Source organism: Triturus cristatus, chromosome 4_1, assembly GCF_964204655.1.
Source record: "Triturus cristatus chromosome 4_1, aTriCri1.1, whole genome shotgun sequence".
Taxonomy (NCBI): Eukaryota; Metazoa; Chordata; class Amphibia; order Caudata; family Salamandridae; genus Triturus; species Triturus cristatus.
Genome location: NC_140585.1, coordinates 246,521,293 through 246,544,301, shown reverse-complemented (window position 1 = coordinate 246,544,301; position 23,009 = coordinate 246,521,293). Strand labels below are relative to the sequence as shown.

Here is a 23,009-nt window from a genome sequence, read left to right as displayed (position 1 = left end):
TGACTGCTGCCTTTGGCCTACACTGCGGTCAGAACGGCTCACAATTAAAATTGAGTGTTTATTCATTAATTACAGAGTCCAGTAGGCAACTAACTACAACGTCTTCAAAAACTAAATAATATCTTTTAGTATCTTTGCTTCAAGAACTTTTTTGATATCAATTATAGCTTTATACAATCACGAAATTCATCTTGCAAGTTCAAAGGAACACTGAATGGCAGTCTACACTGCGGCCAGCAGAGCTCACAGTTCGAATTCAGTTTTGATTCATGAATTTCAGAGTCCAGTAGGCAACTAACTATAACGTCCCCAAAACCTACGCATTTCGACAATGTATTCCATACATATTTCCTCTTTTGTTACCTACACTGCGGTTAGCAGAGCTCACAATTTACATTGAGACATGATTTATTAATTGCAGACAGAATTGTACTCTATGTTCTCAGATTTTGTCAAGAGGAAGTGACAAAAAGCATTCCTCGATGTCTGTGCTGACTACTGCCTTCCATCTACATTGCGGATAGCAGGGCTCACAATTCACATCGAGTCGCAATTGCAGATGACGCAGTCCAGTAGACAAGAGACATTGCTCCCAGTGCGGCCCGCCCAGGCCACGCATCATCGCTGGCTGCGCACACGCTGAATGCTTCTAATGCCTAATTCACATATGGTCCAGTGATGACACAACATGGCTGTACATAGTTTTATTTGTTATTTTTTAAAAATATGTTTTGTTTTTATATGGAAATCCATACATGACTAAGATTCTTATTTGTCCAACCTAACGTGACTGTCACATTTGTTTGTGGGGGTGAGGGGGGATGGCGGACAAGGAGCTCCTGCTGGGGGATGTCGGAGCAGTGTTGGGTGTCCGACCTGCATGATCATTGCCTCCATTGCATCTGTCCTCAGAGACTTACGAGCCGGTGGGCTGGCTCGTAGATGAAGAGCTGCGAGCCGACTGGCAGGCTCACAGAGGGAGAACCGCGGCCCGTCAGTTCGCAGAGGGTGAGCTGCGGGCCAGCTTGCAGAGGAACACCTGAGGGCCGACTGGTATAGGGAAAGGTGCAGGCCGTCAGCTTCCAAAGGGATAGCTGATGAACAGTGATGTGGGGAGAGGAAGCGTGAACGGGGTATCTCGCAGATAGAGACATGGGGTATATTTCCAGTCTTGACTTCACAGATACAACTGCGGGCCCGAGAACCCGCACCCGAAGAGCTGTGAGATGACAAGTGGTTTGCAGAGGGAGACTTGCGAGCCCAAGAATGTTGTTGGAGGTATGCTGTTGATGGGGGAAAAGGGTGCATTACCTGCTGATGTAGGGAGACGCAGCGTGAAAGAGGTATCTCACACAGACAAAGCTCCGGTATATTAAATTGCCCCGGGACCTTTCTTTTATATGTTCACTCGATGCGGGGCACAAGATGGCTGCTAACACTTCCTGGTTTGAAGTGTTAGCAGCCAATCAGAGGCAAGCTCATGCTCGGGAGTTAGGCAACGTCCAGATATATATATCTTTTTGTCCTTTTAATACCTCAAAAACTACTGAACGGATTTACACCATTTCAACAGAAGCACGTTTTCTGGACCAAGACCTTTCTACCTGCCGAATTTGGCATAATTCCGTTCAGCAGTTTGACCTGTAGCTTTGTATAAAGTTTCCTATGGAAAATGCATTGAGAAAACAATTTTTCGGACTCCCCTTTTCCTTTTTTCTCAGCCCTCCCTTGATCAATCACCCTGTAATATGTCTTCGCAGCTGGATAGCTCCGGTCGTGAGTGCAAATATCTCGCAATAAACTTGCTTTCAATCAACAACCAACCTTTTACATTCTCAATACACCCCTAAACTTTCAAGATACGAGCTGATCAAAAAAGAGAAACTTTCTGGAAAATTTAGTAAAGATTCGTCAAAGAACGCTAAAGTTATAAGCACATGCAGGCTCCAGGAGGGAGGCCGCACAACCCCCCTCCCAACGTGAGTGAAGCCCTGGGTCTGCGGGGACCCTAGTGGGCCCCCACAGCCCCAGCATGCCCCCGCTAATATTTTTTAATAAATGCTCACCCCGGGGTCTCATTAAAATAAAACGCGGGAACCTGCGACCCCAGCGCGAATTCCGCCGATATATATATATATATATATATATATATATATATATATATATATATATATATATATATATTTTAAATGCTTTCTTTGGCCCTGAGGGTCCTTCTAGGACCCCTTGAGCAGGCCTAGTGGATCAGGGTGTTTCTACCCTGCCCCCTTCTCTTGTTTTTTACCTTTGTTTCTCTGTTTTCTGGTGACTCGCTTCTACCGAGTCACAAGCTGCCAACACTTCCTGGTTTGGAGTGTTGACAGCCAATCACAGTGAAGCTTGTGCATGGGACTTAGGCTACGCCCAGATATATAAACTTTTATTTTTCTAATTTCTCAGCAACTACTGAACGGATTTACACCATTTAAAAAAAAGCTCGCTTTCTGAACCAAGCTCTACCTTTCTGCCAAATTTGGGGTAATTCCGTTCAGCAGTTCGGGCTGTAACATAGGAAAAACGTGATTTGTGACCCCCCTTTTTTCTCAGCCCCCGCTTGAGATCACCCTTTTTGGATAGACTTTTTTTTGGGAGAATTTCGCAAAGATTCGTCAAACGACGCCAAAGTTATTAGAAAATCAAAAAATGCTTTTCCTATGGAAACTAGGTTGTAACTATAACTACCTACGGGCGACCGCCAGTAGGTAATATATATAGGTATATATATATATATATATATATATATATATATATATATATATATATATATATATATATGGAGAGAGAAGTACATGCTGGGTGTGGCGTCTCAATGGTGAGCAACCTTCGTTTGGATGTTTAAGCGGCCCGCTCAGGTCGCGGGATGCCCCGCTGCTGAAGTGCGGGTCCGGCGCTGATTACTATAAATAGGAACGGCATGGCTTTTTGGTGAGGACTGAAAGAAACAGGGTTTAAAGCCTTTATTGATTTTAGCGACCCACTGTGGAAAGTGAAAACATTTGGAGAACAGTAACACCCACTTGGATATAAAATGAACTTCAAAGACCAGAATGCCACCAAAGCACACGCCCACAGAGGCGGGATATATAATGATTGCAAGTGTGGTGATGGAATTTGCTACTGTTTCCCATTACTACGCCAGTGAACAAGGGTCGAGGAGAGCCCGAAACGCGTTTGGCGAACTTGTACATGCTGGAATAATTATGCAGCAAACTCTATAACCTGCCAATAAATAAGAGAAGTACATGCTGGGTGTGGCGTCTTAATGGTGAGCAACCTTCGTTTGGATATATATATATATATATATATATATATATATATATATATATATATATATATATATATATATATATATATATATTCACTTAAAAAACCATAGGTTTCACACATGTTATAGTTAGCTGTACATTTCACTCGTAAAAAACCAATGAAATTCCACGTTATAGTTAGATCAGGTAACTATAACTTGCGCGCCCACAATAAACTGCTGATGACGTCATATATTACATCACTCATCACATGGTCAGTGACATCACTCTTCACATCAATGATGACATCTGAAATGACACATTGTGGATTGCGGTCGCGCAAGTTATAGTTACCTGATCTAACTATAACGTGGAATTTCATTGGTTTTTTACGAGTGAAATGTACAGCTAACTATAACATGTGTGAAACCTATGGTTTTTTAAGTGAATTTGCAAGGTTTTTTAAATGCTAATTCCTAACTATAACGTGTGTGAAACCTATGGTTTTTTCAGTGAATTTGTCCGGTTTTTTAAATGCTAACTTATGTATTTATTTTTTATTTTTTTTTCTGGTTTTTCATCGTGCGCGCGCTGTGGGCACTCGCTGTGCTTCGCGCACCGAGTGCCCACGTTGCGCAGTTCATACCGTGCGCGCCTCGCCTTTTTTTACACAGTAACAATTTTTTTTTCTCCCTTGCGGGTCCTTCAATTTATTTAATAAATGTGATTGTTATTTCTTTTTTATTTTTTATTTTTTTTTTTTGCCGTGCGCGTACGGTAAGCTTACCGTACGCGCACTCCGCGATTTTTGAAAAAAATTATTAAATGTATTTTTCGTACTTTTTGGTCCTTCGTGGACCCCCTGACAAACGCTAGGGGTCTGCAACTCTCTTCGTTGCCCCCTTTTCACGTTATCCACCTTTGTTTTTCAGTGCGAGAGACAGAAAATGGCGGCCGACACTTTCTGATTTCGACCGATTCGAATGTTTACAGTCATGTAACCACCAATCAGAATTGAGCTCGCGCACGGCACCGTACGCGTACGGTAAGCTTACCGTAAGCGCACGGAGCGCGCTTACAGATATATATATTGATTTAAATGCTATTTTCTCAGGACCTACTGAACAGATTTACACCAGACCTGCAAAAGGCACATCTCTGACCTGAGGACTACCTCTCTGCCAAATTTCAAGTAATTCTGTTCAGCCGTTCGGGCTGTAGCTCGGACTAAAGGTCCTATGGGAAAATGCATGGGGAAAACGCGTTTTGGGACCCCCCTTTTTTCTCAGCCCCCGCTTGACGAATTCCCCCGAGACTTTCAGGGTAGGAGCGGAGCGGAGCGCCCCACCTATTTTGAAAATTTCGCGAGGATTCGTCAACCGGCGCCAAAGTTATTCCAAATAGAATGTTGCGGATTTCCTATGGAAACACGGTCCTAACTATAACTATCTACTGGCGACCGCCAGTAGATAATATAGATATATATATATATATATATATATCTTCAACACAACTCGGCAAAGTCCCCTCCAGAGTATCCACGGCACAGAAGGAATCCACAGCAGTTAAATTAAGGTACTTTTTTTTATTCCCTTAACACCATGTGCAAAACAAAGAGGACAGTCGACGCGTTTCGGCAGATGCCTTCAACTGGACCATAGAGTCCCACCGTCTAAACTGTCTATTTAAAGTGACTAAGTACAAAGATCCCTTGTTTGTATCCATTAAAAAACAGACTAGACCAAAAACCCACATACCAAGGTTGGTAGTTTGGCTTATACTGACTACCAATTCTTTCCTTTCTATTTACATTTTTTTCATATTTTTACTTTTTTATGATAGTGAACATTTTATTACGACATTATCAGTAAAGTACTAAAATTAGGTGCTAGAGACTCAATTAGATTTATCTGACAGCCTGTTTCTCTAGTCTACTGTTAAAAAAGAGTAAAGATGAGAATAAAAAAGAGAGAGAGAATAAAAAGAGAGAAAGTGATACAGGGGAATTTGAAAATTATAAAGGTAATCAAGTATTTGATAAAACTAGAAGAAAGTTGATAGATAGCCCCAAGTACATCCTGAGATTGTATTATTATCTGGAGAGTAAAGTGACATGTGCTCAATGTAAAAAATAAACATATATATATATATTTTATATGCATAATCAGATCTTCAAGAACTTATGAGATATTTTTTGGGGATCAGGCAAAGAAAGTGACAAGTGCATTGTGCAAGTACATTGTGCAATTTGAAATTCCTTCAAGCCTGTCTCCAAATGTTCGTAATTCTCATGAGATAATGTTCATAAAGTGACAAATGCAATGTGCAAATATATTGTGCAAAATCGCAATTCTAAAATGTCTCTCCCCAGAATTTTATATTACTCTAAAGTAGAAAAATAATTTTTATATGTAAAAAGTATAATGTCAATCGAATTCATTTGGGGCATTTCTTCAATTACTTAATTAAGTCCATGTTTCTGACATTTCTTCAATTGTTAAAAGCAGTCTTCTAGTTCTGTTCATTTCCTTTTCCACCTCATGGTATATTCTTTTATCCACTCTTCTCTTAAAAACCTCAGTTAATTATCTGGAAAGTGCTATGAAAGGTGCTTGTACCAATAACTTAATCGGATACCATTATGGAAGCTTCTTTCTTGTTACTTGCCCCAGCATTTTATTCCTTCATTTTGTCCTGAGCAGATTTATACTGTAGATGGATTTCATAGTTCTTATAGATGACCATGCAGTTCAGCATCCAAATGATGGCCATATGCTTTTTCTGTCCCCAGTGCTAAAATGAATTTAGACTCCGTTCTGAGATCCAGGGTTCTATCACCCCCTCTGTTATTTTGTTTTAGCATTTTAGCACCAAAGTATCTCTGTCCTTGAACATTTCCCTGATTTTTTTCTGAGAAGTGCTTTGCCATAGGATATGCAAGATCTTTATTTTTTATTGCTCGGAGATGCTGTAAGATCCGTAGTTTCAATTTGTTAATGGTACTCCCAACATAAAGTTTTTTACAAGGACATTCTAAAACATATACCACGTATTTAGATTCACAAGTGATATGTGCAGTGATCCTTTCTTTCTTTCCATTTGACAGTAGATATGATTGTGTATTGCATCCATATTCACAGGCTTTACATTTGGAACATTTCCAAAATTCTGGAGTAGTTAACCATGTTCCTATTTCTTTTTTGGTTGTGTCCAGGTGACTATGTGTCAATAGGTCGCCCAATGAGGCAGTCTTCCTATATGTTATTTTTGGAGTAGATGGTAATTTTTTCTTTAATGTCTCATCAAGCATTAATATACTCCAGTGCTTTTTTATGACCTTTCTTAGGCACTTGTTTTCCACATTGAAATCTCGGATAATCCGGGTAGTGTCGTCATTTTCCAACTCTTCTTGTTCATCTAGTAGTTCTGATCTTGGTTTCTCCATCACTCTACTTTTAGCACCTTCAATGACATCGAATGGGTAGCCTCTTGCCAGGAATCTAGTGCTGGTTTCTTCTAGATTTTGCTCGATATCACTGGCTTCAGAGCAGTTCCTCTTAGTGCGGAGCATCTCTCCATATGGGATGCTCCACTTAAGATGTTGTGGATGTCCGTTATTCGCATGCAAGATACTATTCGTGGCAGTCGGTTTCCTATGGATTTTGGTACAGAGCTTCTGTTTTTGAATAAACACTTCAACATCCAAACAGATCACTTGTGTCTTGCTATTGGTGGATGTGAACGATAGATTGTAATCATTTTGGTTCAAGCTTTGGATGAATTCTTCAAGTCTCGACAGGTCTCCTTCCCATATTACAAATAAGTCGTCGATATATCTCATCCAAGATTTGATGTTCAACTTGTACCTGCTCTGTAAAATACCTTCTTCCCAGACTGCCATAAATAAATTTGCATAGGTTGGAGCAAATTACGTCCCTATTGCCGTGCCTTGTCTTTGGAGAAATATTTCCCCATTGAAGAGAAAAACATTATGTGTTAAACAATGGCTTAACATATCCATAATCATTTCAGAGTGTTCCAAAAAGCCGATTGATCTTGTTTTCAAGAATCTGCTGACTGCTATTAAACCATCTTTGTGGAGAATTGATGTGTACAATGAAGTCACATCAATCGTGACCATGATCTGATGATTATTCCAATTGATGTCTTGTAGTCTGTTCAGGAAGGCCGTTGTGTCTTTAAGGAATGAGGGAAGTGATATTACATATATATATATATATATATATATATATATATATATAGAGAGAGAGAGAGAGAGAGAGAGATAGAGAAAGAGAGAGAGAGAGAGAGGGACAGAGAGGGAGAGAAAGAGAGAGAGAGAGAGAGGGAGAGAAAAAAAAAAAGAGAGAGAGAGAGAGAGAGTTGGGGGGAGATACTGTGTAAAATGGTCCAATATTGCCATCAAGGGGTTCTGGGCACATCAAAACCCTCGTGGCCGAAGGCATCATGGCTTTTAAATATCACCAGAAATCCCTAGGAGGCAATATAGGGCCATATTAGATATGGCACCGGTTATGCAATTTTAATATTACATGTTTGTTTTATGGTAGTTAGCTTTAAGAATCGTTTAACTTCCACTTTAACCTTTGGTTTTTTTTCAGCGAATTTAGAAGTTTTTTTTAACGTATGTTAAAATCTTACTAATTTATGTATAACTCCACTTTAACCTTTGCTTTTTATGTGAATTTGTATGTTTTTTAATCTAAAGTAAGATCTTATAACAATATGTCTGCAGCCAAACCCCTACCTGGCACTGTGCCCAAAATTCACAGGCAGCCAACCCCCAGGAGCGTATGGGGGTTATGTTGGCTCCCACGAACTTCCCGCGGAACTATGACAACCTTAAATAGGTTTTTTTACATTTTGGCCTCTGGGACACCACACAAGGGCAACAGGGTCAGGGTATTTTTTAGGATTCAGGAATGAGTCACTGAGTCCTATAATGGTGGCCGCAACATTTCTCTTCCTGTTAAGGCCAGCCAATCGCAGCTGTCAGTCCGTGGGGCCAGCCTTTGCTCCTGTGCGCCCAGCCAATCATACTGCCTTATATTGCCCTTTTTGTCCGATGAAAGTCCTGCCACACTCGATATCACTATTTATTAACCTTAACATATCAAAAACGGATGAACAGATTTATAGCCAATCACAAAAAGCACGCCTCCTGAGAAAAGATCTAGCCTTCTCCCATAATTGGTGCAAACCTGTTCAGCCGTTTTCTCTGTATCATCCGAAATTCCCTAAAGAAGAAATTAGAGTTTGGCGACCTCCCCTTTTGCTCAACCCCCATGTGTTTTGGTTCAGACTGAAACTTTCCAGAAAGAAACTGAGATGGACAAACTTTTTAAAAAACAATTGCAAAGATGTATCAAATGGTACCAACGTTATTAGCGACGCAAATAAACATTTCCTATGGAAACTCTGACTTACATATAACTATACAGTGGTGACCGCCCCTGTGCACTATATGTGTATATATATATACACACACACACACAGTGGCAGCTGCCACGCCACTGCGTAGTTATAGTTAGGTCAGCTGTTCCATAGGAAAAGCTTTTTTGTGATAATTTTGCCATCAGTTGGCCAATCTCTACGAAACTTTCTAAAAAGGTGCTACATTTTGAGTAGTTTGTACATGGAAAGTTTTGGGGTTATCTGTCAAGCGGGGGCCTAGAAAAAAGAAGGAGTGGGCAATATATTTCACCCCCTGGTGGAACTGGCAGAATTTTGGGCACTCCGAATTGTACTTGTAACACAAAGTTCCAGCCAAATTCCACCAACTGCCTAGGGCTGAGTTTTCTCTGGCGCACAGTTCGAAAACAGTAAGTTGGCGTGTGTGAGTGTGATTTGGCATCCCATAGCAAGGTTTTTGGTCGCAAGAAAGGCACCCAGCAAGATTTTTCTAATGCAGGTGGTCGAGACAGTTCATGGTCAGAAAGCTGCCGCTGGGGTAGAAAATCTACGCAAGCGGCAGTAAAATCAACTCAAGAAGCTGCACGCCTTGGCACACAATGTTTTTCAGTGCGGAATAAGCCCCTGGCATAAATCACAGTGCGAGCAGTGTGATGTGCTGATTTCTGCTCATTTGTGCTATTCCACAGAATCACTCTGAGTTTTTTTGTAACTCCACCCAGGTCTAGAAAAAGGGGGGTGGGGGTGGGGGAGGGGTGACGCAGAATCCCTGTCAGTTTTCCATAGACTTCTTTAGACTGGCTACATCATAAACTGCTGAACTGAATTACACCAAATTTGGCATGACTCCAGATCATGGTACACAGATTGTACCTTTTGTAATTTGATGTAAATCCGTTCAGTAGTTTTTAAGAAATTAAGGTTCAAATAAATATAGACATCTGGACGGTTGGGTCTGTGAGAACATTCTAACTGTCCTAACTTGGGAAAAAAAGCTATTAGGGGCAGAGGAGGGATACCCTGCCCACCATAGGTCCGATGAGGGAGACCCAAAGGGACTTCCCTGGGGAAAAAAAATCAAAAAATAATCAGTAATTTCTGTCATAATCCCATTGAACACCAACATGAGCGTAAAAACAAATGGTGGCTGGGGCTGCACACATTGTACAATTAAGGGGTCAGGGGCGAGCAGCCCCCTTCCCGAGCCTCACTGGCTCCCCATTCATTAATGAGGGTATGGGGCTGCTAAGTGCCCCATCTGAGCCGTATTCGACCCTGAAGACCCCATCACCCAGGGCCGAATCATCAAATATGGTAAGCATAGTATGAGATAATTTTATTTAACCAGCCTATAATACATGAAATACTGGGATTATGCACCTTGTTATATTTTGTTATCAAATTCTAGCTTGTGTGGATTTATTGTTAATGTATTTTAATATTCAATTTTTTTTTTACCTGCATAAAATGTTCTGGAGATTTTAAAATTTTTTAACTGTATAACTGTATAGTATACTTTTATGATTTTTATTTAATCGAATAAAGTGTTTTTTGACTTGACTTGAAATATGGTAAGGGGGTGCACGGTCCCTGTCACTGAGCCATTACAGGCCCTGAGGAACCCATACCTGGGGCCGAAAAGCATTTAGAAAGGGGAGGGGGGCTGTGCAGCCCCTCTCCCCGAGCCATTATATGCCCTGGGGAGCCACAGGTAACAAATTCACTAAAATGGGGGTGGATCGTTGAAAAGGTCTTGGGGACACCATCCCCCAGGGCTGGTAACTTTCTAAAATGTGATGGGGCCATTAATGGCCCCCGGGACCTTATCCCATGAGGCCTGCTCACATGCTATGTCCCAGGGAGCCCACCCCCATAACACAGATACGTGTAGGAAAACCTATGTTCACTTTCGCCTGGCAGGAGTAAACACTGAGTCTGCTCCCAGCAGGTGGAAGGGTTACAAATGCTCCCACCAGGTGGCGGCAGATTTTTTATCAGTGCAGGCATGGAAACAGATGAAGATATTGCTCCCGCCCAGAGGGAACAGTATAAATAGCTCCTCCCTCAGGGTGAGAGCAATATGCTCCAAGCTGGTGGGAGCATTTTCAAAGCTGCTGGCCACTGGGAGCAGAATCAATGTTTGTTCCTGTTTTGTGGGAGTACACATTTCCCTGTCCAGTCAGTGTGGACAGGGAAACCACTGCGTCCAAGGGGTGGGATCTGAAGGCAATATCATGTGAGCCACCGTGGGGCCTGGGTGTCCCCAGGAGAAAAAAGGCTTAGGGAGGTGGGCTGCCCCCTCCTGTTTTACTAAAGTTAGGGGCCCTGGGGGATGGGGTCCACATATTCTTTTCAACGCTCACCAAGAGGGGCTCTGTGGCCCCCTCCCGTATTTGTTAAATTTCAGCTCCAGGGATAGGCTCCTCTGGGCCTATAATCGGTCGGAGAGGGTGAACGGGTGCCCCCGCCCCTTATTGAATACAGCATCGGGGTGGGCTGTCCTTGGCCTATAATGGCCCCTCCCTTCTAATTTAAGCAGGGGCCCTGGGGGTTGGGGTCTCCCAGGCCTGTTTAAGGCTCGGGGAGGTGGACCACATGGCCCCACTTCTCTTTTTAACTACATAGGGCCTCAGGGGTGGGCTCCCTATGGCCAAAAACAGCTCAGAGGGGAGCTGCGTACTCCCAGTCCCCATATTACTTTCATTAAGCCTGAGAGATGGATTCACAGGGGCAAAATACAGACTGGGAAGGGGGCAGCATGCCCCCTTCCCTAAATAATCAAATTCGGCCCCATGGGATGACAGCAAAAGATGACCAAAGGAACAAAAGTTCCCTTGGTCAATCAGTATGCTCTATTTTTAGTCCCTCGAAGCCAACCGTCCAGATATACAAATATTTAATTTCTCAAAAACGATTGACCGTATTTACACCAAATGACAACCTGCAGAGTCTGCAGGCCAGGATGTAGCTTCCTGCCAAATTTGGTGTAATTCCGTTGAGCTCTTTTTGCAGTCGCTCTTCTTAAAGAAGTCTATGGAAAATACATGGGGATTTTGCATTTTTTGGATCCCCTTTTTTCTCTGCTCCTGCTTGACGTATCACCCCGAAACATTCCATGCACAAACTAGGGGAAAAAAGCACTCTTTTTGGAAAGGTTCGTGGAGATTCGTCAAATGGTGCTAAAGTTATTACAAACACAAAAAAAGCATTTCCTATGGAAACACTGACCAAATTATAACTACCCAGTGGCGACTGCCATAGGGCAATATATACACACACATATACACACATACACACACATATGTTTCATTATTACGCCTTCTTATTTTCCTAGTCCAAATTTGCCAGTGACAAAACTGTTTTCACAGAAAAGAAGTCTGTTCTAAATGTAAATGATTTCATATTTAGCAGTGCTGAATTAATTTGGAGGATATTTAGCTTTAATAAACAAAAAACGTACATGGATGTTCAACACAGCAGTTCACATTTCTTTCACAGCAGGTAAAGAAACGCTTTCATTTTACAATGGCAGTGCTGCTCTCAGAGCATTTATTAACACACCTGAGAAGTTTACCCTTGCAGGACCCTGCTTGATGCAAGCATCTACCAGTGTGTAAAAATAGGAGAGTATTTTGTTATTTGCTGCTAGGTAATAGCTTTTCTGCCTTATATCAAATCTGCACATAAACTTGACTCATTTTTAGCATGTTTCAGGTTGCTTCTGGAATGTCAGGTTGTAATAATTTCATGCACATCTGTTAGTTGGGGAAATTAGTTCACAGTTAAAGGAACAGGGTAAACAAGTTGAATTTTGTATTTTAAGTCCCAAAATAATGTTTGCACTTCCTGTTACAGAAATACAGATGAATAGCACTACACCCAATTTGGCATGACCATGGAACTTTACTCAGAATACACCATTTTGTGTTTTGGAGTTAATCTATTCAGTAGTTTATTTACATATTTGCATTTCAAAAATGCGTTTGGCGGATTGCCGAGTTTTAATGACAAGAATATCCTAACCGTAAATTTTTAGATTTTTCGTAGATTATTTTGATTTGGATGAAGGAGCATTTACATGATCTACCGAGCCAAATCAGATCTGGATGATTTTCTGAGCAGCTGCCATTATGTGACACAAGGGAAATGCTAATTTTCTTACATCCAAGAGAGCATGTGGGCAGTAAAATAGGAGCAAACATTGCTCTCAAATATGGGAACAATTATGTTTTTGCCATGATAGCTGCAGATCTACTACACAGACACACAAACACTATCAGAATATATTTCTTATTCACTGGATCAATGGATGCAACCCTGGATACTGTGACATATGAGAAAAAGGGAGAAGATGGGATAACGGACTGGGGAAGGGTTTCCCACTCCTTGGGTTGATGTAAGGGATGGGTACCAGGCTGCACACAAATGAAGTGCTTATGACCTTGCAATATTTATCCCAATAAGTAACAACACGTCAAAGCATAATGTAATTAAATAACAACAAATACTCAAAACAATAAATAATACAATATTGAAGGTTGTCTCTTTCATAGTTTTAAGATTAATATAATGTGTGATCTCATCTATAATGTTAATTATGAAATTTGTATTGGTAAATGCCACATTAAGTGTGAGGTCAAGAGCACAGCATCTGCTGTATAAATTATTATGATTATGTGAGCTATGTGAATTATGGATTGCAGTACTAACCATAATTTGCGGATGCCATTAGCTTTTGCAAATTTTGAAACCATGACTCAACTTTATCAGTGTTTTGTGTTTTCTGTGAAATGCTAAGGTTTTTAAAAAACATATGTTAATCTGCTAGAACTAAAACTAACCACAACTTCAGCTTATTTGTTGTTTTATATGCTTTAAGGGTAACTGGGTAATATGGCTAAAAGCTGAGTGGTTTATAAATGTTCCCGAGATTCCTGAGATGACTAATTGTACCATATTACACATTGTGCCCATTATGTATTTTTTGTATTAGATGTTTATTTGGTGTAGTTAGCTTGAAAAAGATGTTTCCTTTACAGTCACAGCAAACAATAGGCAGTGATTGGAATTAGAATGTTTAATTTGTGTTTACTTTTCTTGAATAAATTGTTAATAAAACAATGGGCATTGGCAAGGGTCAGTGCACTTAGGCAATTCTGTAGCTTCAGCAATTATCACCTAAGTACGGATTTACTGCATTTGCATTTCCATTCAGGATTTTAGATAAGTTGGCACACACCTTATCTAGGACGAATCCTTGAGTCAGCACTACTACCCGTAGCATCTGGCTTGTCAATTTACAGTGGCAGCAGAAGTCATCTATTACAGAATATTTTGTACCTTCTGATTCTGCACATGGTCTGCTGCTGGCTTCTGTGAGAAAATCAATACAAGCATGGAAGGCAAGTGACAATTTGAAGCCATCAACCTGTCTGTTCCCCGGTAGCATGATGCGTCGCTGTGCACTGTATTGCACTTTGTGGCAATTGGCTCTTACCGGGGGATTTGTCTTTGGAGCTGGGATCATGTCAATATCCATGAGATGTTGCAAGCCACCAAAGTTTCCAAGCTTCTTGTGTTTCCTCCACTTTGCTCGTCTGTTCTGGAACCATATCTGTTTGGAGGTGGGATATAAAATTAGGGTCAATGCAACAGTTTTCTTTCAATTTTAAAGACTCTGGGTGTAAATAGCTGTCATGCATGAAGGTGGAATCCAAGATTCTAGCTTCTATGACTTTCTCAATGGGGTAACAATGAGAAATGCTGTGAAAATCATTGTGATGGATGAGCACAGACCATGTCAACCATACAATTCTGGGTACAAGAGGAAATGTCACCCAATGCTATTTTATTGTTTAGTCGTTTTTTTGTGGGCATGTGGAACACATGAGAAAAGACTGACTCTGAGGTAGGTGCATATGCTAGATTAATGTACGCACAACTTCATAGCAACAGTATCCCAGCCTGCTTTAAAAGGATTGGATCATTTTAAATGTGATTCTGAAGCACCGTGCCAGTCCAATGGATAGCCCCCAGGGCAGGGTGCCGTGTATTTAAAAGGTTGGACATGTACATTTTAGTGTTACTTGGCCTGGAAGTGAAAAATCTGTAAATGAGTTTGTCACTAGTGCAAGGCCTACCTCACCCATAGAAACATGGGAGTTACCTTATTACAGTTAATAAGCTGTAACTTCAAATGGGAACAAATAACAGTTTTGGTGTCTTTGGAATTGTAATGAAAAATCCTCTCTTATGTTAAAGTTGGGGTTTCAGTAACAATTTTGAAAATGCCACTTATAGAAAGTTGCCATACTCCTGCCTTATGCATTTAGTGCCTGCATCCTGTTTTTGGGTCACATGACTGCGTGTAGCTGACAGTTGGGTTTGGTGTAATTCTCCTAGACTGCTACATTGCAGGATGGGAGAGTGTAGCTGGGCACAGCTCTACTTGAATAGGCTGAATCGTGCCTCCACTAGTTGCATACCCCCCTCTAGTTAGTAGAGGCAGAAAACCTTTGCAATTCAAAGAGAAAACTTCTAGAATTTTCTCCCATTTCAAAAGAGGCACCTGGTAAAAATATTGGACCTCGGACACCAACTCCTCAGTACACTTCTAGACCTGTGGAGACTGCCATTAAGAAGGACTGCTACTCTGCTGGACTGCTGCCCTGCTGGGCTACTATCTTGCTGGACTGCTGCTTTGCTTGATTGCTGCCCTGCTGCCTGAGTCAGAGGGATTGAACCTCCAACCTGAACTCAGAACACCCAGAATGACTCTAAGGGCTAGTCTGTTGACCTGAACAGAGCCACAGGGACATAAGAGGTTCCTCACCACCAAACTAGCACCCAGACACAGCTGGAGCAAGCCACTGACCCCCAAGTTGGGCCTCTCATATCCTGCACCGTTGGTGTGACCTCAGTGGAGCTGAATGAAGTTTCTGGACTCCTTGCAAAGTAGCCTATTGTCCTCAAAATCTTGTCGCTCACACTGCCCATAAATGCGAAGTTTTGTCAGCCTGACCATTCGCGCTACTTCGACAACCATCTGTGATACTTCTCTGCTCCACTCCACCCTGAACTGAACTCTTTTGCTGGACTGAGAAGGTAACATTTCAGTATGACTAACCTACGTCTGTATCTGACCCACAGTCAGCCTGAACTTGTGACTTTCTCCTAGTCTTGCACAACCAGATTGCTGAGAGTGATGCTTTGTTTTTTCTGGCTCTATTTTCACTTAAATCTTTAAAATTGCATATCTCCGGTTCAACTGAATGGATGTTTGTTGTTTTGGTCTTGATTTAATAAAATTTGCTCTATATTTCCAAATTAGTGTAGGATATTTTTTGTGTTGTGTTTTCACTATATTACTGTTTGAAGTGCTGCATAAATATTTTACACATTGCCTCTAAGTCAAGTCTGACTGCTCTGAGCCACGCTACCAGAGGGTTGAGCACAGGTTATTTGGGGTTTGCTTTTGCCACACCCTGACAAGGACTGTGGTTGCTGCTTGAGTTTCACCCCCCTCAACCATAAAGCAACTTTCTCACAATAGTTATCACTTGTTAAATGTAATAAGTTAACCCAAGATTAGCCTATTGGAGAGGTAGGCCTCACAGTAGTTAAAAAAACAATTTAGCAGTTTCTTACTACCAGGACATATAAAACTTAAAAGTATATGTCCAATGTTTTAAATACACTTCACCCTGCCCTACGGGCTTTTTAGATCCTTTCCTATGGCTGACATAAGTCTTAAAAAGATAGGTTGAGGCCTGGCAAAAGATTGTTTTGCCAGGTTGGAATGGCAGTTTAAAACTGCACACATAGGTTGCAATGGCAGACCTAAAGCATGTTTAAGGGGACTATTTATGTGAGGGACACAATCAGTGCTGCATGCTTAGTAGTAAACACAACAAGATTTATGGATGGTGTGCTGAAACGTTTCAACCACTCACCCCCAGTCAAGAGATCTGGTCTTAATTCTTTTGCCCACTATGACACCCCAGTTTTGACCCAGCCATACGCAAATCAGTCTTGACCCTGCCAGTCCCGTATGGCTATCTCTCTTGGACACTGCAGTGCCTCCACCCAGTCAACATCTTCCAGGAGCCCCATAGATATTTCCCACACCCCCCTCAGGGGGCCCAGAGGGTGCGGAGAATTGTTGATGAGCTTCTGGTATGTGAAAGAGATGGCCTTCACCATCAGATCCAGGAGGAGCTGGTACCCAAGAGGGGAATAGTCAGGTATCTATTCTCCTTCTGGCATATGACATCATAAGGCATGCCTTATTTGTAGGTATCGAAAGCGCTTGATGTCCGCCATTTGATACTCAGTCTTTAGGTCCTCGAATGAGATAATTGCCCCATCCTGCCAGACGTCGCCAAGGCGGTCAATCCCTATGAGGCTCAACTTTGGAAACCCTGCAGGCGTCCCACCTCCCGCAACCCATCGCACTCCTATAACAGGGTCTGAGCTGTCAGTTTGTTGTCCCACCCCAACAGTTTTATGGCCTTTGCTTGTGCATTGGGAGCTGTTTCTCACAGCTTTTTTGGTAGAGCGCCGCTGGATAACCTTCTGCTCCCATGACATGTCTGTCCATCCGATACGCCGGTTCAGTGGTAGCTGCAAACACCCAGTCATCGATATTTACCAGCTGGGACACCAGGTAGTAACACCTACTATCCAGGACTACTAGGCCGCCCTCATTCACCCCATGCTGAAGTTTGCGCACTGCAATCCACAGACTACCTCCCCCTCATAGCAAGCCGCGGAGTTCGCCATCTATTGTCAGGAAAAAGTAATTTGGAATTTTGTACGAGGTGTTCTGAAGCACATATAGCAGACGCAGGAGGGCCATCATCTTGAAGAGGACGGCCCAACCCATCAAGGATATCGGAAGCTGCTGCCAATGAGCAATATCCTCCCGCAATCTCCTTAACTGTGGGAGTAACTTGAGAGATATGAACTCCCCTCCGATCTTGTGATTCGGAGACCCGGATATTTGAACTCTTCTTTTCTTACCAGTGCCTCGCAGGTGGACGTCTGGGGAGCGTAGTTCTCTGTACGCTGACGTTTTATTATACATGCACAAGCCCCGTCAAACGATCAACAGACTCCTCCACATATTCCAGCTATTTGGCAGCTACTTGAGGTACCAGATAAACTGTGGTACACTGAGGTTTACCAAGCATTCCTAATTCCAGAACCCAATTACTCCTTTCCAACCACGCTATCTATTTGACCCGGTCACTCCACTCCGCACGGCCCCCTTGTGCCCAGATTCTGCTGCTGCCTTCTTGGCCTCTCTTGCTGCCGCCTCTCCTGAAGGCCCCTGCTCTCCAGGCTTGCCCAGGCTTGCCCTCGCTCTCCTGCTCCGTCTTCCCGCTCTTTCCACCCCCCCTTCTGCTCCCCGCCGCTGCTCTCCTGCGGCCCCGCCCCCTTCTCTTGGCACCCGCTCCCCATTCGCCGCCCCGCTCCCGCCTCCCAGCTGCTCCTCCCTCCCACTTCGCCATATATGGTGGGGACCGCACGTACGTGCAGAGGGCACGCGCAGCGGGCACGCCGATTGCGTGCCGAATGCGCGCCAATGGCAAGCCCTTCTACGCCCGTCCACGCCTGGACAGCGCCCAGCGCCAGAACCCCTGGACCCTGCCGGAGCCAGCCAACCCGACAGAGATACGACGCCGCCACCCTCCACGCACTCAACACCGGCCGACAGCCAGCCTGCTACCAAGCCAACCCGAAACGCACCCACGGAGAATTCACCTGCCACGCCTGCAACTTCACCTGCACCCGATCCTGCACCGCACCCACCAAGCCAGGCTCCAGCAACGACCACCTCAAGTGCATCTTGCTCAACACCCGCTCCATCCACAGGCACGCCGTCGAACTCTGGAACCTTCTTGACACAACATCACCAGACGTCGCCTTCCTCACAGAAACATGGATGAACGCCTCCTCAGCTCCTGACATCGCCATAGCCATCCCGGATGGCTACAAGATCGCCCGGAAGGACCACATCAACCAAGCCGGAGGAGGCATCGCCATCGTCCACAGAAACACCATCCGAATCACGACGAACTCCGACGACACCCTCACCGCCGCCGAACACCTTCACTTCCAGATACACACCGACCCCAAGACCACCTTCAGAGGCACCCTCGTCTACAGACCCCCGGGACCACGCACACAATTCAGCGAAGCCATCGCAGACTTCGTCAGCCCGCACGCCCTTACCTCCTCAGACTACATCCTCCTAGGAGACCTCAACTTCCACCTGGAGAACAACAATGACAGCAACACCGCCACCCTGCTGGACAACCTCGCCAACCTCGGACTCAAGCAACTGGTGAACACCCCCACCCACATCGCGGGCCACACGCTTGACCCCATCTTCTCCTCCAGCAAGCACATCTCCTTCAGCCACTCCACCGGACTGCACTGGACAGACCACAGCTGCGTCCACTTCAACTTCAGGAGAACCACGACCCACAACCACCCTCAACAGGTTCCCCGCAGAAGCTGGAGCAAGATCACCGCCGACCAGCTCGCCACCTCCCTCAGCCAGAACCCCTCCACCAACACGACGGACCCCAACGAAGCAGCCCGCAACCTCACACAGGGGCTCACCAACTGCGCAGATGACCTCGCACCACTGAAGAACCCCCCCAGCAGACACGGCAGCAAGAAAGCCTCCTGGTTCACCAACGACCTCAAAAACTCCAAGAAAACCTGCCGTACCCTCGAGAATGCCTGGCGCCACGACTGTGGAAATTTAGCTTGCAAACTGAACATTATCTGCGCCATCTTGTCTCTCCCCAGCGCGACACACAGGAAAGCGCACGGCAGCCATTTTAGGCACCCTGGTCTCTCCCTGCTCATTGCCGATCGCCAGCGCGTCCCCCTGGCGCTGCAAGCATCCCCCGCGCGCCGGCCACCCCCGCTCTCTCATACACGGGCCATAAACCCTCTCCTTCTGCGCGACCCTGCCATGGAACCGCATCCCACGCCTGACCGACATCCCATACATGGTCATGCATCTCTTGGTTAAAAGCTGAGAATCCCTCTGTTATTTTGTTACAGGAGACTCATATTCCCTCTTCTAAACTAGATGGGTTCTCTATGCTTAAATCCTGGGCCTCGTTTCGGTGCCTTTCATCATGTGATTTATCTCAGCGTGGGGTGGCAATATTTTTAAATAAGAATCTTTGTGCAGACATTATTCAATCACAACAGGGTGGTGCCGGACGTTGGTGTTGGGTCTTATGCAGAGTCAAAGCTAGGCAGAGACCTTTTATTTTTGTTTGTTGCTACGGGCCGTTAACAGATGATGCTAGTCTGTATGAGGACTTGTTTCAATCTCTATTGATGGTCTCAGGTGATATCGTGATTGGCGGGGATTTTAACTTGTTAATGGATCCGCACTTGGATACATCATCCCAATTATCTAAACAACTTAAACCGAAAGTCTTTCAAACCATTTCACATTATATTAAATTATTCGATCTTTCTGATCACTGGCGGGTTGATAATCCCTCTAAACGAGATTATACCTGCTGGTCGGGTAGATTTAAATCCTCACCCCGCATCGATTTTTTTTTGGCTTCAAGTAATCTTAAACTCGGTTTTTCTAATACGGTCTTCAATGTATTTTCTGATCACGCTATGCTTATTCGGGAGTTCGTTTTTGGGGACATTAGAAGATCCCCTAAAAGATGGGTCTTCAATAGAGCTTATCTCAGTGATGATAAATGGGTCTCTGAATTAAAAAATAAGATTAAAGACTTTATAACTCTTAATACGGGCACTGCCCCCATAAGTATTATTTGGGATGCCCTAAAGGCTTTTATTCGCGGAATCATTATAGGGAAAGACGCAGCTATGTTAAAGGCATCCAGGGCTCAAATCAAACTATTGCACTCTCGCATTCAGACACTTAGCGTCCAGAGGCAACAAAACCCCTCACGATTGGTCAAAGAACAATTAATGGAAGCTAAACAAAAATACACTACTTTTTTATACGATCAGGGGGAGGCATTTTTTCGTACCCAATATCAAAAAACATATGAAGAAAGTAATTTCACTGGGAGATTCTTGGCTTGGCAGGCCAAGGCACAAGCAGCATCTAATTTAATTCGGGAGTTAAAATGTCCGGTCTCACTTCAATCCACTACAGACCCCGATACAATAGGTGCGATAATGCTTCGTCATTATCAAAATATATATTCACACCAGCTTAACATTAACCAGTCCAAATTAAATTCTTTTTTACGGCAGTTTGAGATTCCTTCTCTTTCCCACCCCGAAGATTTAACCATGGCAGATGGATTTTCTTTGGAAGAGATAGAGGGGGTGGTAAAAAATCTTCCATCAGGGAAAGCTGCCGGTCCGGATGGACTCCCTGCGGAGTTTTTTAAGGTTTTTTTTTCTTCTTTTTCTAATCTGTTGTTACTTTTGGTCAACTCTATGTTGTCTGGAGCTTCAATCCCTGACTCTTTTCGCGAGGGGACTGTGGTCAGTTTCTTGAAGAAGGGGAAAGATGCTACTGATCCTAATTCATATCGTCCCATTACCCTTTTAAATTCAGACTACAAGATCGTTACTAAATTATTGGCTATTCGATTTAATCGCATCTCTTCTGATTTGATCCATACAGACCAAAATGGCTTTATTACCGGTAGACAGCTTATGACTAATACTCACTATTTGGCAGAAGCTTTGGATTACCTGGAGACACGGAGAATCCCTGCACTTATTTTGTTATTCGACGCAGAAAAAGCTTTTGATTTGGTGGTTTGGGAGACACTCTTTGTTATTTTGCAGCATTTTCATATTCCAGGCATCGTTATCAATTTTATTCGTAATCTTTATTCTGGCGCAAAAGCTAATATTATTATTAATTCACATTTGGTTGGATCTGTTGCAGTTAACCGTGGAACTCGTCAGGGGTGCCCCTTATCACCGATTCTTTTCGCCTTTTTTATCGAACCCCTCGCAATAGCTATTCGTAAGTCCGCAGAGATTGCACCTCCAATCCCATTTATGTCTAAGATAAAACTTTATGCTGACGACATCATGTTGCTCATTAAATCCGATTTGCAGTCTCAAGCTCAGACACTTCGGATTTTTGAGCAATATGAATCTTTTGGGGGCTATAGGATTAATAAAAAAAAGACCGAAATATTGATTTGTGGCAATCACATTCCAGAATTACATCCGGATCTACGAGGTTGCATAAATAATAAACCTAAAAGATATCTGGGGGTGTTTTTTTCTTCTTCAGTTACAGATCTTTTCGGTTTGAATTTTGTTCCCCTCCTCCAAAGGGTTCGTTCGATGTTAATTCGCTGGAATAAATTACCTATATCATTACTAGGCAGAGTCGCCCTGATTAAAATGTCCATTTTACCACTGCTCAACTTTCTGTTTTCAACAATCCCGTGTTTTCTCCCTGGGTCTTTCTTTTCTAAAATAGAATCCTTATTCTCAAGTTTTTTGTGGTCATATAAAAAGCCCCGGATTGCGTTGACTACCCTTTACGAGGGTTTAGATAATGGCGGTCTGGCACTTCCAAACATTAGAGACTATTACTACGCATATTTTGCTCAGTACTTAACTCGTCTCAAGGTCCCTTCCCCGACTCCAAATTATTATATTAGTTTTTTTTTCGATTTAATTTTTTCAGAGAGTCAAATATCTTCCCCTCTTCAAATACCTAAATCTCCAAAATTGGTTAGGTATAAAATAATTGCTTGGTTCTTTATGAAGCGCAAGGCTTTGATTAGTCGATACTCTATTTCTCTCTTTAATACCTCCTCTTTACTGATTAATTTACTTTCCTCAAGAGGACAGGTGGTAAGCCCGCATTTAATGGGCTATTGGTCTAAAGCCGGCTTTAGTACAGTAGGCGATTTTTTACATCACTCTAGGTGGTTAACTCCGCCCGAGATGCGCCTACTACTTTCAGGTAACTTTTTGTTAGCCGGGTCTTATGATCTAATTTATAAACTTTTAATGTCGTTTGCCCCTACCTCCTTTACTCAGATTTCCCCTTTTAACAACGATCTCCTGTTTAATACTACTTTAATTAGGAAACCTGGTGAATGGAAACGTCATCTTGCTCAGACTAAACAAGACGATTTAGAATCGAAAGCAGTCCAAAAATGGTGGGAACACGAAAAGCAGGTTTTATCCGTATCGACGTGGCGGACTATTAATAAATATAATTTCTCCATTTTACGGGGAGCCAATTGGCGTAGAATGATATTTTTTGGGAAATGGCTCCTCTACTAT

At 43.1% G+C, this 23,009-nt stretch overlaps 1 protein-coding gene across 1 annotated transcript in view; it reads right to left on the bottom strand.

Moving 5' to 3' along the window:
* LOC146854197 (uncharacterized) overlaps positions 1-23,009 on the bottom strand; it is a 77,010-nt gene that overhangs the window by 5,285 nt on the left and 48,716 nt on the right. Inside the window, exon 4 of the mRNA XM_085650522.1 lies at positions 14,215-14,331. Coding sequence (XP_085506648.1) covers positions 14,215-14,331 — 117 coding nt within the window. The remainder of the gene's footprint in view (positions 1-14,214; positions 14,332-23,009) is intronic.